This window comes from Danio rerio, chromosome 14, assembly GCF_049306965.1.
Source record: "Danio rerio strain Tuebingen ecotype United States chromosome 14, GRCz12tu, whole genome shotgun sequence".
In the NCBI taxonomy this organism is placed as follows: Eukaryota; Metazoa; Chordata; class Actinopteri; order Cypriniformes; family Danionidae; genus Danio; species Danio rerio.
The window spans coordinates 4,607,501-4,625,844 of NC_133189.1; the positions used below are offsets into that span (position 1 = coordinate 4,607,501).

Consider the following 18,344-nt stretch of genomic DNA (forward strand, 5'->3'; position numbering starts at 1 on the left):
AAAAACCTCCACAGATATTTGGACTCTGATTGGCTGTTGTCATTTTTTCGCTATTATTGTTTATTTTCAGCTCTGGCTTCAGTTTTGGGCTGCTCCAGCCAATAGCAGAGCAACAACTACTTAGGGGGTGGAGATTAAGATAGTAAGTGGTCAAATTTAAATAAAGAACTAATGCATAAAATAATTTATCAAGTCTGCAATACGTATATTACATTACTATTATCACGATAATGATACTTTCACGATATATCGGTTTACAGCTGTGCTGGGGTAGGTGGACTGAATATGTAGTCTGAAATGTACAGTAGAAATATCATTATGTGCCCATAAAGATAGCTGTACAAGTGTGTGTGTCTATGCGTGTGTATCTAAGAAATGATGCATGTTGTTAAACCTTTACTACAGATCCAAAACAATCTCACGGCTATTCGTAACTTTTTGATTTAGTGGCTAATTCGTATGAATACGTACGATCTAATTCGTACAATTTGGTACGATTTGCTCATCCCCCAATGACGGTTGGGGTTAGGGGCGGGGTTAGGTGCCACGCCTCCTTTTTAAAATCGTACAATTTCGTACGACTGAACTCGTACGAATTCGTACGAATTAGCCACTAAACTGGCAAAACGTAAAATACTTATGTTTTCTCGTGAGATCTGGCTGTACAGATCATGCACAACTAGAAGTAGAAGTAGGCCTGCTCGCTTGTTGTTTCTTGATCTGTTTTCATTTCACCAAAAGCAAATCCCGAAGTTACCGATTAACCAATTGGAGCTCATAAAAAGGTTTATAGTTAATCACAATGAAAACTCGCGCTTTAAATTCATCCGTTTGTCCCTCAGACCTTTGAGCTTTTATGGACCATTAGGAAACGAGAGTGAAGAAAGAGAGTCATAACACAGACAACAATCTACAGGCATTTTACACAGCATGCAAAACATATATGCAGAGACATATTAAAAACACCTAAAATAAAAAGAAATCACTCCAAATTGTAGATGTTTTAGTCTTATATTAGCTCATTTGATCTGTACTGGTAAATATTGGATATATAATTTTAGACATTTGCTGTTTTTATTACACTTCTTGTCAATCTGCCATTATTTTTAATTTTTTTCAACATTTGTGAATTCTTGTTGGTTTATGCTAAATCCTAGCAACCACCTGCGGACCTTATCAACTATTTATACCGCCTTAATAATCACAATATCTACTTCTTTATTAATAAAGTCTAATCTGAATATTCACAATCGTATCCTCACCAGTGTTGGGGGTAATTAGTTACAACGTTAATGTAATTACATTTTTTCTTCCTTTGAAAAGTAAAGAAAGAAATTACTTTTCTTTTTGAGGTAATTTAATCGCAGTTACTTATTTTATACTTGCCTTAAATAATGTAAAAAAAAATTCAGCAGTTCTGTATAAATCAATTAAGAGATTTCTTTGTTATTCAAAAATATTTTGCAGCATAATTATATATTAATAATAATAAATATATATATAAGTGAAATTCTGATAATTCTGATTATATATATATATATATATATATATATATATATATATATATATATATATATATATATATATATATATATACATGTTATAAGTATTTTTGTTTAAAATAAAGTACTCTAATAATCGTTTTTTAATAAATGTATATTTATTTAATAATTTTTATCAAAATCATTTTATTTAATACATTTGTATATAAAGTCAAATTTAAATAATTAATATTATTAGTAGGTTTATTTAATATCTATCAATTTTTAGAGTCAGGTAATTATATTAAGTATTAAGTCACAAAGATATTAGAAAGGTAATTTAAATACACTTTTAATTATTTAACAATTAGTAATTGCTTAATTTTTGAAGTATGATGTATGATGTATGTTTATGTGCATGGTAATGTTACATATAAAACTACTCAAGAATGGAGATATAGAGATGCATGATATTTTGTTCCCGTATCAGCTGATAAAAAATGTGTTGTTGACCTGTATCAGCTAATAAATGATGTTTAACTGTGGATATGTGGTATTGAATGCTCATTTTCAACTTTTCCAATCATCAAAAGCCAATAACAGAAAGAGCATTTGACTGACAAATAACACGTAATACAAAGAAATATTGATATAATTATGCTGCAAATGAATATTTGTTAATGTTCATGTTCAACTTTTCTTATCATCTAAAGCCAGTTAAAATAGCATTTGACTAACAAATAATAAGTAATATAAATAAATATATAAACAAAAAATATAAATATATAAAAATATAGGGGTGAAGCAGTGGCGCAGTAGGTAATGCTGTCGCCACACAGCAAGAAGGTCGCTGGTTCGAGCCTCGGCTCATTTGGCGTTTCTGTGTGGAGTTTGCATGTTCTCCCTGCGTTCGCGTGGGTTTCCTCCGGGTGCTTCCCCCATAGTCCAAAGATATGCGGTACAGGGGAATTAGGTAGGCTAAATTGTCCGTAGTGTATGAGTGTGTGTGTGAATGTGTGTGTGAATGTTTCCCAGAGATGGGTTGTGGCTGGAAGGGCATCCGCTGTGTAAAAACTTGCTGGATAAGTTGGCGGTTCATTCCGCTGTGGCGACCCCGGATTAATGAAGGGACTAAGCCGACAAGAAAATGAATGAATGAATATAAAAATATATGTATAAATATATAGAAATATATATTCCACCCTCTCATCACCTATTCATCTGGAAGTCAGTATTACTACACTGCTATTACACAAGTGCAGTTTACTATACATTATAAAACAAATTGCATTATTATTACGTTACTGACATTATTTCATGTTATACGATTATATCAAGCTATATTTATCAGCTCATCAGACCAAATTTGGATTCAGATATGGTTGAATTATTTTATGACAGACATTTTCCACAGCAGTGTCCATGTCAGAATCCAGCACATGTCCGAATATAATTAAATAACAACAATAACAATACCAACGAGCCCACGAAAACTTCTCAACAACATAAACTAACGACAAAACTTTGTTATCTATAAATTTGCCTCAGCGTTTACGATAATATGACACAAGAAAAGTAAAATACATTTATTTAATTAGTAAATGTTTGAAGTACACAACACTGATCCTGACACTATTAGAACTTTTAATTTGTCTGTATGGTAATCTCACACATAAAACCACCCAAAATATAGAGATGCAAGATATTTTGTTCCCATATCAGCTGATGAAATACTTTTTTGTTGACTTGTATCAGCTAATAAATTATGGATATTTAATAATGTGCATGTTAAACTTTTACCACCATCTAAAGCCAATTAAAAAATAGCATTTGACTGACAAGGAATAAGTAATATAAATAAATATTAATATAATATATTCCACCTTGTCATCACCTATTCATCTGGAAGTCAGTATTACTACACTGCTATTACACAAGTGCAGTTCACTATACATTGTAACACTGTGAAATCTACGTTTATTAAAACAAATGACATTATTATTACATATTACTGACATATTTTCATGTAATACGATTATATCAAGCTATATTTATCAGCTCATCAGACCAAATTTGGATTCAGATATTGTTGCAGCATTTTATGACAGACATTTTCCACAGCAGTGTCCATGTTAGACTCCAGCACATGTCCGAATATAAGTAAATAACAACAATAACAATACCAACAAGCCCACGAAAACTTCTCAACAACATAAACTAACGACAAAACTTTGTTATATATAAATTTGCCTCAGCGTTTACGGTAATATGACACAAGAAAAGTAAAATACATTTATTTAATTAGTAAATGTTTGAAGTACACAACACTGATCCTGACACTATTAGAACTATTAATTTGTATGTATGGTAATCTCACACATAAAACCACCCAAAATATAGAGATGCAAGATATTTTGTTCCCATATCAGCTGATGAAATACTTTTTTGTTGACTTGTATCAGCTAATAAATGATGGATATTTAATATTGTGCATGTTAAACTTTTACCATCATCTAAAGCCAATTAAAAATAGCATTTGACTGACAAAGAATAAGTAATATAAATAAATATTAATATAATATAGTCCACCTTGTCATCAACTATTCATCTGGAAGTCAGTATTACTACACTGCTATTACACAAGTGCAGTTCACTATACATTGTAACACTGTGAAATCTACATTTATTAAAACAAATGACATTATTATTACATGTTACTGACAAATTTTCTTGGTATACGATTATATCAAGCTATATTTATCAGCTTATCAGACCAAATTTGGATTCAGATATTGTTGCAGCATTTTATGACAGACATTTTCCACAGCAGTGTCCATGTTAGACTCCAGCACATGTCCGAATATAAGTAAATAACAACAATAACAATACCAACAAGCCCACGAAAACTTCTCAACGACATAATCTGACGACAAAACTCCGTGTTATCTATGAATTCGCCTCAGTACTTACAGTCAAATGACATTGTGGTGTGAAGTGTGTCCCAATCATTCTCGCGGCACTACAACCAAGTGCCTTCACCCTCCCCAAAATAAGTCTATTAGTGTTGTCAAGTCAACTCAAAAGTGAAAATAAACATTCCTTGATTCCCATTGGATCCAAACAGCCCATGACTTTCGATTTTACACTCACCAGCAGCAACTCTGCGTGGCCTACAGCATAAACATCCACTCACATACATATATCAACCCTATAAATACATGCGGAAATGCCATTTATTACCTGCGACGTGCGGAAATCACTCCAGAAATAAAAAGAAAGAGTGCGTAAAGGAGTCTCGACAATTTGTAGTCCTTGATATCAAAACGAAAAGTCAAATGGGATTGATTTCGGTCTTCAGATCGAAAGCAAAACAAGTGAAGGAAACTAGCGCTTGGGTGGAAATCCCCGGTGTGCGTGCGCGCGCGTGTGTGTTGTGCGCTTACTTCGCATTTACGGATCCTACTACGGCGCAGCCTTGGTTTATAAATATTAACGACGTAGCTGGACGCTCGCGCGCTGATTGGCTGAAGGTTCAAATAGGAGGCGGCTCAAGAAATGTTTACGGATGAGATAGCTTATGAATATTAAATACGTAAAGAGACGTTCGCCCATCGGCTGGCTTGAGATTTTTTGTCAGTCTATATAATATTAATTATTTTGCATTTGTTTTGTTTCATAATAAATAGTACAAAGGATGTAACAAATTAAATTCGTGTTGGATCGTTATATTATTAATTTGTTTTGTGTTATGGGGAAGGCTTGGCTAATAAATATTAATTTATGGAAAGATGACAGGCATGTTTGTAAGGATGACTTGCTATTTTTGAGGAATGTTAAGAATTATTAAAATTGTTTTTGGATAGACAAAAAAACAAAACAAACACACAATTGCTTTCATATTATTTAGCATTTTACAAAAATAGCGAGAAATAACAATATCAAATCTTAAATATCAATATCCAATTTTGTTATACACACACACACACACACACACACACACACACACACACACACACACACACACACACACACACACATATATATATATATATGCCATTACCAATTATCACAACAAAAATATCAGTTAACAGTCTGAAATTAGCAGTTCTAGAGCACCGGTAGACATCTTAAGCATTCACAAAACACATTTCTTGTAAAATAGGTGTTAATATCTGCATGTAGGTACAAAAAAAAAAAAAAATGAAGCATTAGACACATAATTTGTATAGTTTGACCAAAAGTAACCTAAATATCTCTCAAACACTGAAAACGCATACTTTTCATTAATAAACTAGATGTAATTTAATACATTCATAAATTTGATTCACTGATGCATGTACCACCAAACTACTACCAAAAAAGTTTAATTATTAGACCCTCTGTTAATTTTTTCCCCAATTTCTGTTTAATGGAGAGCAGATTTTTTCAACACATTTCTAATCATAATAGATTTAATAACTAATATCTAATAAATGATTTATTTTATCTTTGCTACGATGACAGTAAATAATATGTTACTTGCAAGACACTTCTATACAGCTTAAAGTGACATTTAAAGGCTTAACTAGGTTAATTAGGTTAACTAGGCAGGTTAGGGTAATTAGACAAGTTATTGTATAACAGTGGTTTGTTCTGTAGACTATCGGAAAAAATATAGCTTAAAGAGGCTAATAAAATTGACCTTAAAATTTTTGTTATTTAATTATATTCTTAAAAAATTAAAAACTGCTTTTCTTCAAGGCGGAATAAAACAAATAAGACTTTCTCCAGAAGAAAAAATATTATCAGACATACTGTGAACATTTTCCTGCTCTGCTGAACATCAATTGGGAAATATTTTTTAAAAAAATTCAAAGGGGCTAAATATATATATATATATATATATATATATATATATATATATATATATATATATATATATATATATATATATATTCAGTGGGTCAGTGTGAAGTTAATAACAAGACAATACTAAGTATTAATAAATGCATTATTATTATTATTTATCATGTATATATATATACATGTATATATATATATATATACATGATAAATAATAATAATAATAATGCATTTATTAATACTTAGTATTGTCTTGTTATTAACTTCACACTGACCCTATTTTTCTTATACATAAATAGCGTAATTTAAAATAGCGTGTCTATATTCTAACAAATGACACACATATTAAAAATGCTTTATTTGACTCTACATGCAAAGCAGACATGCCCATAAAGTCTTCATAAACACACAGTTACTGACGCTCAAGGTAGTTGAACGGTTTAACCCATGTCTCTCTTGACTCTGTTGAATATTCATAAGCCAGCCATCACCATAGTAGATTCTGACCTGGTCTACTCATTGGCTGCAGACCGAAATGCGAAAGTAGATTTCATTTTCACTTCCTCGTTGTTTCGTTATTGCTTCTTAAAGGCGAAGTGGGCAGAACAGAAACCTAAGCTGCAACCTGCAGACACGGGTAAACACTTTCCTGCTAACCACTGCTGCAGGGAAAAGTTACAGCTTTTTGTAGTTTGCGCTGTATCTCATGCACTAACAGCGTGCATGCATAAAGCAAACAAACATTTACATAAGATTGCTGTGCATGCTGAAACCATCATTAGTAATAATAACGCATTCTTTATATGTGTTTTATAAAGTGCATGACTGATTTGCATATTAAGCAGCTGCAAATGACATTTTCATGACTTTAGAAATGCAAGTTATTAAATGCATTAGCTGTGAAGTCATTACTGACTCCACACACACACATCAACACGCGCACAGTCCCATATCTTATCTATGCTGCCAAGCCCTGCAACTCCCAGCGTATGATGCAACCAATGGGATGCAACACACCGACTCTAAATAATGCATTATACACAGCTACTCGAGTGCTGTATTGCAAACAAAATGACATTTAACGCACTTCTAAAACCAATGTAGTCTTACATGAGGCACACGAAACAGGTTCCACCATGCGTATACGCTTGACTTAACGCAAAGGGGAAACACATTGGCGCACGGTTGAGAAACAACACTGAAACAGAAATAAGGTGAAGTTTCAGGAAGCTGTTCCGCTTTCTGTTGCATTTCTCAGGAGCACACCTTGTTTTTGAACACTCGGTTCAGATCTTAGAATAAAACTCCATCTAGTGGTAGACTGGCGTTGTCTTGCTCTCAAGCGTTTTATTTAAAAATATTTATAAACTGTGTACACTCACCGGCCACTTTATTAGGTACACCTGTCCAACTGCTCGTAAACGCACATTTCTAATCAGCCAATCACATGGCAGCAACTCAACGCATTTAGGCATGTAGACATGGTCAAGATGAACCGAGCATCTGAATGGGGAAGAAAGGGGATTTAAGCGACTTGGAATGTGACATGGTTGTTGGTGCCAAACGGGCTGGTCTGAGTATTTCAGAAACTGCTCCACTGGGATTTTCACGCACAACCATCTTTAGGGTTTACAGAGAATGGTCTAAAAAAGAGAAAATATCCAGTGAGCGTCTGTTCTGTGGGTGCAAATGCCTTGTTGATGCCAGAGGTCAGAGGAGAATGGCAAGACTGGTTCCAGCTGATAGAAAGCCGACACTAACTCAAATAAGCACTTGTTACAACAGAGGTCTGCAGAAGAGCATCTCTGAACACACAACACGTCCAACCTTGAAGCGGATAGGCTAAAGCAGCAGAAGCCCACACCGGGTGCCGCTCCTGTCAGCTAAGAACATGAAACTGAGGCTACAATTCACACAGGCTCACCAAAACTGGACAATTGAATATTGGAGAAACGATGTCTGGTCTGATGAGTCTCCAGTTCTGCTCCAGCATTTGAATGGAAATTTTGAATTTGTCGTCAACAACATGAAAGCATGGATCCATCCTGCCTTGTATCAATGGTTTAGGCTGCTGCTGCTGGTGGTGTAATGGTGTGGGGGATATTTTCTTGGCACACTTTGGGCCCATTAGTACCAATTGAGTATTGTTGCTGACCATGTCCATCCCTTTACGACCACAGTTTACCCATCTTCTGATGGCTACTTCCAGCAGGATAACGCACCATGTCATAAAGCGTGAATCATCTCAGACTGGTTTCTTGAACATGGCAAGGATTTCACTGTACTCAAATGGCCTCCACAGTCACCAGATCTCAATCCAATAGAGCACCTTTGGGATGTGGTGGAATGGGAGATTCACATCGTAGATGTGCAGCTGGCAAATCTGCAGCAACGGATGCTGTCATGTCAATATGGAGCAAAATCTCTGAGGAATATTTCCAGTACCTTGTTGAATCTATGCCACGAAGGACTAGGGCAGTTCTGAAGGGAAAAAAGGTCCAACTGGGTACTAAGGTGTAGCTAATTAAGTGGCCGGTGAGGATATATATATATATATATAATAGGTCTTGCTCTCAAGCTTATTTTAAATAACTGTAAAGTGATGTTTTTAATAATGCAGTAATTACTGATGTTTTAATCAGTTGATGTATATTTGGTTTAAGTACCTCAAAAGATTTTGGCCAGTATGACTTAGATGTTTTTTGTTAAAATAAATAAATAAATAAATAAATAAATAAATAAATGTTTTGATTAGATTTTCGCAAGTGTTTCTTTATTATTTATAATAAAAATGTGATAATTTTATTGTAATATATTTGAACATTTATACAGCTATATGACAGACACAACGAATGCTGAGAGTAGCTGATGAAGATTGTACAGTACATCAGGAGCCGATGAAAAAAGTGCCAGCTGACGCCTGGATATTAAATATATATTTTTATTGTTCTTTAATAGCAAGAAAGAACGTTTTATTCACCAATCTCCCTTTTATAGAAATATCTATTCTTCTCTTCAGCCCCATTCAATCTAAAATACACACAAATAGTGAAGTAAAATGTCGATTTATTTCCATAATTCAATTAATTCTACTATTTATGTTCAAAACTTCTTGAAAAAATAATCTTGATGATATTAGAAAGAACGACTATGTGAACTTTCATTGGCTTATTAACATTTACACATGTAGTAATATTACCACGACAGCCTTAACATGCATATAAATATAAAAGAGATTTCTCTGTCAAACCCAGATCTGTAAACATTCATTATGCCTTAATGAAGGACAATATATATAGTAAAAACTGATTCAAGATCAGATTTCAACCCAGTGTTTGCCTTTAACATTATTAATAACCCAGTGTTGCCCATTAACATTACTTTCACCAGCATGCCCCACGCCACACTTTGGGATAGACTTTACTGTAGGGATGACAGGGATGGTAAGAGAAGAGTGGGATGAAGAGGAAGGGGAGTAAGAGGATGACTGGTGAACTGGTGAACATCCTACTATGCCCAGAGTGGGGTTACTGTCTCTGTGATATTTTGGCAGAGTGATTGGATCCCCTAATTCAACCTACATGTTGGAGTGAAAAGGGTTATAGGATTGTGAATGGGAAGCGAAGGAATGGAGGGAGAGTGGGTTCAACAAAACGAGAAGAGCAGTGCTAGAGGGATGATCCTCCTTGAATAAGTTTAAGGGAGCAGGTGATTGGTTAAAGAGACAAAGTGAGGCGTGGTTCCGCCGCTGAGCCTTTATTAACAAGTTAACTCCATAATTACCCAGTGTTTCCTTTTAATATTAATAGAAACCCAGTGTATCCCTTTAACATTACTAATAACCCAGTGTATCCAATTAACTTTATTAATAATCCAGTGTATCCCTTTAACATTACTCATAACCCAGTGTATCCCTTTTACATTACTAGAAACCCAGTGTTTCCCTTTAACATTACTAATAACCCAGTGTATCCAATTAACTTTATTAATAACCCAGTGTATCCCTTTAACATTACTAGAACCCCAGTGTATCCCTTTAACTTTATTAATAACCCAGTGTATCCCTTTAACTTTATTAATAACCCAGTGTATCCAATTAACTTTATTAATAACCCAGTGTTTCCCTTTAACATTACTAATAACCCAGTGTATCCCTTTAACATTACTAATAACCCAGTGTATCCCTTTAACTTTATTAATAACCCAGTGTTTCCCTTTAACATTACTAGAACCCCAGTGTATCCCTTTAACTTTATTAATAACCCAGTGTATCCCTTTTACATTACTAATAACCCAGTGTATCCAATTAACTTTATTAATAACCCAGTGTATCCCTTTAACATTACTAGAACCCCAGTGTATCCAATTAACTTTATTAATAACCCAGTGTATCCCTTTAACTTTATTAATAACCCAGTGTATCCCTTTAACATTACTAGAACCCCAGTGTATCCCTTTACTTTATTAATAACCCAGTGTATCCCTTTAACATTACTAGAACCCCAGTGTATCCCTTTAACTTTATTAATAACCCAGTGTATCCCTTTTACATTACTAATAACCCAGTGTATCCAATTAACTTCATTAATAACCCAGTGTATCCCTTTAACTTTATTAATAACCCAGTGTATCCCTTTTACATTACTAATAACCCAGTGTATTCAATTAACTTTATTAATAACCCAGTGTATCCCTTTTACATTACTCATAACCCAGTGTTTCCCTTTTACATTACTAATAACCCAGTGTATCCAATTAACTTTATTAATAACCCAGTGTATCCCTTTAACTTTATTAATAACCCAGTGTATCCCTTTAACATTACTAGAACCCCAGTGTATCCCTTTAACTTTATTAATAACCCAGTGTATCCCTTTAACATTACTAGAACCCCAGTGTATCCCTTTAACTTTATTAATAACCCAGTGTATCCCTTTAACATTACTAGAACCCCAGTGTATCCCTTTAACTTTATTAATAACCCAGTGTATCCCTTTTACATTACTAATAACCCAGTGTATCCCTTTAACTTTATTAATAACCCAGTGTATCCCTTTAACTTTATTAATAACCCAGTGTATCCCTTTTACATTACTAATAACCCAGTGTATCCAATTAACTTTATTAATAACCCAGTGTATCCCTTTAACTTTATTAATAACCCAGTGTATCCCTTTTACATTACTAATAACCCAGTGTATTCAATTAACTTTATTAATAACCCAGTGTATCCCTTTTACATTACTCATAACCCAGTGTTTCCCTTTTACATTACTAATAACCCAGTGTATCCAATTAACTTTATTAATAACCCAGTGTATCCCTTTAACTTTATTAATAACCCAGTGTATCCCTTTAACATTACTAGAACCCCAGTGTATCCCTTTAACTTTATTAATAACCCAGTGTATCCCTTTTACATTACTAATAACCCAGTGTATCCAATTAACTTTATTAATAACCCAGTGTATCCCTTTAACTTTATTAATAACCCAGTGTATCCCTTTTACATTACTAATAACCCAGTGTATCCCTTTAACTTTATTAATAACCCAGTGTATCCCTTTAACTTTATTAATAACCCAGTGTATCCCTTTTACATTACTAATAACCCAGTGTATCCAATTAACTTTATTAATAACCCAGTGTATCCCTTTAACTTTATTAATAACCCAGTGTATCCCTTTTACATTACTAATAACCCAGTGTATTCAATTAACTTTATTAATAACCCAGTGTATCCCTTTTACATTACTCATAACCCAGTGTTTCCCTTTTACATTACTAATAACCCAGTGTATCCAATTAACTTTATTAATAACCCAGTGTATCCCTTTAACTTTATTAATAACCCAGTGTATCCCTTTAACATTACTAGAACCCCAGTGTATCCCTTTAACTTTATTAATAACCCAGTGTATCCCTTTAACATTACTAGAACCCCAGTGTATCCCTTTAACTTTATTAATAACCCAGTGTATCCCTTTAACATTACTAGAACCCCAGTGTATCCCTTTAACTTTATTAATAACCCAGTGTATCCCTTTAACATTACTAGAACCCCAGTGTATCCCTTTAACTTTATTAATAACCCAGTGTATCCCTTTAACATTACTAGAACCCCAGTGTATCCCTTTAACTTTATTAATAACCCAGTGTATCCCTTTTACATTACTAATAACCCAGTGTATCCAATTAACTTTATTAATAACCCAGTGTATCCCTTTAACTTTATTAATAACCCAGTGTATCCCTTTAACATTACTAGAACCCCAGTGTATCCCTTTAACTTTATTAATAACCCAGTGTATCCCTTTTACATTACTAATAACCCAGTGTATTCAATTAACTTTATTAATAACCCAGTGTATCCCTTTTACATTACTCATAACCCAGTGTTTCCCTTTTACATTACTAATAACCCAGTGTATCCAATTAACTTTATTAATAACCCAGTGTATCCCTTTAACTTTATTAATAACCCAGTGTATCCCTTTAACATTACTAGAACCCCAGTGTATCCCTTTAACTTTATTAATAACCCAGTGTATCCCTTTTACATTACTAATAACCCAGTGTATTCAATTAACTTTATTAATAACCCAGTGTATCCCTTTTACATTACTCATAACCCAGTGTTTCCCTTTTACATTACTAATAACCCAGTGTATCCAATTAACTTTATTAATAACCCAGTGTATCCCTTTAACATTACTAGAACCCCAGTGTATCCCTTTAACTTTATTAATAACCCAGTGTATCCCTTTTACATTACTAATAACCCAGTGTATTCAATTAACTTTATTAATAACCCAGTGTATCCCTTTAACATTACTAATAACCCAGTGTATCCAATTAACTTTATTAATAACCCAGTGTATCCAATTAACTTTATTAATAACCCAGTATATCCCATTAACATTTCTAATAACCCAGTGTTTCCATTAACATTTCTAATAACCCAGTGTTTCCATTTTACATTACTAATAACCCAGTGTTTCCCTTTAACATTACTTGCTTTCCTCCAGATTCTTTGGCTGAGGTCTGTAAGTGAGCACCTCAAATGGCTACATGATATTTACAGTTGAAGTCAGATTTATTAGCCCTCCTGAATTATTATCCCCTCAATATCTTATTCCCCTCTTTCTGTTTCAACACATCATAATCATAATAGTTTTAATAACTCATTATAATAATAATAATATAATATATTATTAGTATAATAATATAATAATAATTTAAATATTAATAATAATAATTTAATAATAATAATAATAAATTATTTTATCTTTGTCATGATGACAGTAATTAATATTTGACAAGATATTTTTCAAGATGCTAGTATTCAGCTTAAAGTGAGATTTAAAGGCTTAACTATGTTAATTAGGCAGATTAGGGTAATTAGGCAAGTCATTGTATAACGATGGTTTATACTGTAGACAATCTGAAACAAATATTGCTTGAAGAGGCTAATAATTTTGTCCTTAAATTGATTTTAAAAAAATTTAAAACTGCTTTTATTCTAGCTGAAATAAAACAAATAAACCTTTCTCTAGAAGAAAAAATATTGTAGGAAATACTGTGAAAAAGTCCTTGCTCTGTTAAACATCATTAGGGAAATATTTAATAAAAGGAGGGCTCATATTTTTAACTTCAACTTTTTAAAACTATTCTCGCAACTTAATCAGTTAAATCCATGTGAATTATTTAGGGAAGTAGAGTTCTTTGGTCAGCATGGACACAATGCACGGTATCTGTTTCTTGCCATCAAACCCTGGAAGATTGGATGAGGATTCAAACTCCAGCGCCACCTTGTGGTTGACACGCGTCATGACCTGCATGATCTCTAGTTGCTTGCCATATTTTAAGAGCATGTCGCACAGCGAGGAGATAAACCAGGAGCCATTAGCGACATTCCTCCATGCGTAATATCCTGAGGAGAGACAGAAAATAACATGGTCAGGACAAGGGCATTTGCTTATTTACCACCGTTTATTTTTTGTTAAAGAAACATTGCACATTTTTTAATAGGGTGATTAATAAAGGGACCAAGCCGACAAGAAAATGAATGAATGAATGGTTTTATAACTCTCCTAAAGTTGAAACAGGTGAGTTTTACTATTTTTAAAATCCATTTGGTCAATCTCTGAATCTAACGGGAGCATTTTTAGCTTAGCTTGGCATAGATCATTGAATCGGATTAGACCATTAGCATCTCACTCAGAAACAGTTTCAATATTTTTCCCTATTTCTATAAAGCTTGACTCCTCTATAGTTACATTGTGTATTAAAACTGATGCAAAATGAAAAGTGGCTATTTTTTAACATAGTTCCTAATATGACTAGGAACTATGCTCTTATTCTGGAGCAATAATCCAGGAACTTTGCAAAAAGAAAATCTTTTAAAATCTTGCAACAGTAGAGTCATTTGTGAAACATGATTCAGAATGATTTCCATGATTTATTACACCAGATTGAGAGTATAGTTCCTAGCAAAAGCAATCATTTATTCTATACTATCATTTAGCAGATAATGACTGTAATAGAGGAACCTGCATTGAGAATGTAATGGTGTTGTACTGGAACATGAATGAATTACAAAGCCTACATAGGAAATCATTTGAATACCTCAGAAGAAGATATACAGTAGATCAGTGGTGCCCAAATTCAGTCCTGCAGGGCCGGTGTGCTGCAGAATTTAGTTCCAATCCCAATTATCCCAACTCGAACCAGATAATTAAGCTCTTTATAGATATACTAGAAACTTCTAGGCAGGTGTGTTGAAGGAAGTTGGATCTAAACAGGACAGTGGCCTCCAGGGCCGAGTTTGGGCATGCCTGATATAGATCTTACATTACAAGTCCCGGCTGGGTCAGTTGACATTTCTGTGTGGAGTTTGCATGTTCTCCCCGTGTTGGCATGGGTTTTTTCCTGTTTCCCCCACAGTACAAAGACATGCGGCATAAGTGAATTGGATACACTAAATTAGCCGTAGTGTATGTGAATGAGAAGGTATGGGTGTTTCCCAGAACTGGGTTGAGGCTGGAAGGGCATCGCTGTGTAAAACATATGCTGGAATGGTTGGCAGTTCATTTCGCTATGGTGACCTCTGATAAATAAGGGACTAAGCTGGATTAAAATGAATGAATGAATGTTTTTCATAGATCACAACCTCTGCATCGGAAGTGATGAACAAATGTTTATAAAGTTTAAACTTTCCAGGCCTTGAATCCATGTGTCTGAAATTTAAGTCTTTCTAAGAAGTGTGGAAACCCTGTACGTTGCATTATTTACCTGGTGCGGTGGAGTAAGCATACAGAAAATCTGCTTCAACAGGAATCCTTTGTGTTTCCTCGTCACCTACACCGTCACACTCAATGCCAGAGTCCAGGTCTGTGCCTCGGCAGGCCTGGAGAAACACAATAAGTCAGAATTATTAGCCCTCCTGAATTATCAGCCCCCTTGCTTATTTTTTTCCCCAATTTCTGTTTAACAGAGAAAAAAAATTTTCAAAACATTTCTAATCATAATAGTTTTAATATGATATAAGATATATTGGACTATCTGAGAGCTGTCTGGTCTGGTTCAGGAACTACTGTTCTGGTCGTCTACAATCAGTAAGGGTGGAGGGGTTTCTGTCAGATCCCCTGCTGCTTCAGAAAAGGGTCCCACAAGGTAGTATATTGGGGCCTACACTTTTTAATAATCATATTAATGATATTGCTTCTGCTGCAGGTGATTCTCACATACATCTATATGCTGATGATACAATCATTTATACTTGCAGTTCTTCTCTGACTACAGCACTTTCTTCATTGCAAGCCAGTTTTTTAAGTATCCAACGCGCTTTTACCAATCTTCACTTAGTTTTAAATACTAACAAAACAAAATGCATGGTTTTTAATAGAAATTTCCTCATTGCACGGTACTGAAATTGATTATGTTGATTGATATAAATATCTTGGTATCTGGTTAGATGGGAAACCTGCGTTTGAAACTCACATAAATGAACTGCTCAAAAGGGTTAGAGCCCACATTGGTTTTCTTTACAGGAACAAATCTTCCTTTACTCACTCTTCAAAGCAGCTTTTGGTCAAATTAACAGTATAACCAATTCTGGATTATGGGGCTTTAATTTACAGATCAGCTTCAAAAACTCTTTTTCACAAACTGGATGTTATTTATCATGCAGCAATTCGTTTTGTTACTGGTGCACCATTTAATACTCATCACTGTCAACTGTATTCTTCACTGAATTGGCCTCCTCTTCAATCACGTCGACAAATTCATTGGTTTCTGTTCATTTACAAAACTCTTATTAGAAAAACTCCACAATATTTACAATCACTTCTTAACATTCATGAAACATGCAGAAATCTGCGCTCTAGTAACTTCATTAACCTTTGCATACCCAAAGTTCGCACTTCATTTGGTCGCTACTCTTTTCAGTTTTCTGCTGCTGATGCTTGGAATCAACTGCAGCAGACCTTAAAGCTCAGCACTTTCATTCCCCTATCATCTTTTAAAAATTCTATTCAGTCAATAGTTCAAGATCACTGTGCTTGTTTTAGTTTTTTTTGTTGTTGTTGTTGTTGGTTTTATATGCTATTATCTGCATTTGCGTTGTTATTGTATTGTGTCCCTAGTGCTTTGCTCTGCATCTGCTTTTCATGTTGCCTCTTGGCCAGGTCGTCATTGTAAATGAGAACTGGTTCTCAATTGACTTACCTGGTTAAATAAAGGTTATTATTAATAACTCATTTCTAATAGCTGATTTATTTTATCTTTGCCATGATGACAGTAAATAATATTTGACTAGATAGAAGTGACTTAAAAAATATCTAGTAAAATATAATTTTCTGTCATCATAGCAAAGATAAAATAAATCAGTTAAAACTATTATGATTAGAAATGTGTTGAAGAAAATCTCTGTGTTAAACAGAAATTGGGGGAAAATAAACAGGAGGGCTAATAATTTTGACTTTAACTGTGTGTGTGTGTATATAATTCAAGACTTAAAAAAAAAAAACTAGTACACTGTAAACACTGTAAAACTCGATCAGTTGACTTAAAAAAGAGAGTAAACTCGCTACCTTACAGTTTTAAGTAAGCAAACTATGTGCATAAATATGAAAAAAATTAAGTCAATGTGTTTACTGACTTTTTGTATGGAAAATCAACTTGTTGCTTTTAAGGCAACAGTTTTGTGTTAACGGAAAACGGTAAAGCAACTAATCGCTTTGTACAGCATAGACCCTGTACAATGCTCTTTTTAAAATGCCATAACTTTGCTGTAAACATATTGGGCAATGTGCAATTGGAAGCTGAAAGCATCTGTCATTAAGCTACATCAAAGAGCTTAGAATGACCAAGAGGCGACACTCAATAGAACGTTCCATTGCAACAGCAGCGCCCAGCAACAGCCCGGGATTCGGCCGTTTTGGAGTGAAAGCGATCGGCTGTCCAATGGATCTTATTGCTGTCGTGATGGCAAGCAGTTGCTTTGTTTTTTATTTATTTATTTAAAAAGCACATTAAAGCTGAGATACAAACTAAAAAACGACAATACAACACTTACTATCACAATCATCAGCACTTTTAATACTTTATTTTACAGACTTATAATATGCTGTTGCTCTATTGGAGTTTTCATTCCAAAATGCCCGCTGCGCCATCTAGTGGCTGTTTCCCAAATTGCACTAGAGTGTCGCCTCTCGGTGATTGTATGCTCTTTGGCTACATGGTAAACTTGACACAAACAGAACCCTTCAGAATGGTTTGCTCTCTCTTTTGTATTGGCAATTACTGTATGTGTGCTTTTATCTCACCTGAATGAAGAAAAGCTTTGGCTTTCCCACGAGTGACGTGCAGCGATCTCCTCTGAAATGTGCAAACAGCCTCTTCAGCTCGATACTGTTGTCCGTGCCGTAGATCAGCCCGTCGTCTCCGTGACTCAACAACACACACGCAAACATGGCCGACTTACTGTGATCTTCCTGAGATGCTGAGGGAGGAAAAATG

General features: G+C 34.3%; 2 protein-coding genes across 11 annotated transcripts in view; both read right to left on the reverse strand.

The window, feature by feature from the left end:
* The window catches only part of irf2b (interferon regulatory factor 2b), a 36,893-nt gene extending 31,998 nt beyond the window's left edge, over positions 1 to 4,895 (reverse strand). For 2 of the 5 annotated variants that reach the window (XR_012389496.1, NM_001320188.1), the window contains exon 1: positions 4,722 to 4,895. Coding sequence is in view for 1 of the 5 variants with exons in the window: in NM_001328374.1 (NP_001315303.1) it covers positions 4,452 to 4,490 (39 nt within the window). In the remaining 4 variants the exon portion in view is untranslated. The other 3 variants (XR_012389495.1, XM_073921382.1, NM_001328374.1) reach the window with 3 other exon arrangements.
* An 8,568-nt stretch (positions 4,896 to 13,463) lies between these two features.
* casp3b (caspase 3, apoptosis-related cysteine peptidase b) overlaps positions 13,464 to 18,344 on the reverse strand; it is a 33,688-nt gene continuing 28,807 nt past the window's right edge. For 5 of the 6 annotated variants that reach the window (XM_073921525.1, XM_005173076.6, XM_073921526.1 and 2 more), the window contains 3 exons: positions 18,152 to 18,327; positions 15,618 to 15,732; positions 13,464 to 14,256 (listed from right to left, as the gene is read on the reverse strand). In XM_073921525.1, the coding sequence (XP_073777626.1) occupies positions 14,027 to 14,256; positions 15,618 to 15,732; positions 18,152 to 18,327 (521 nt within the window). In that variant the 3' untranslated portion in view covers positions 13,464 to 14,026. The remainder of the gene's footprint in view (positions 14,257 to 15,617; positions 15,733 to 18,151; positions 18,328 to 18,344) is intronic. The other variant, NM_001048066.2, reaches the window with a different exon arrangement.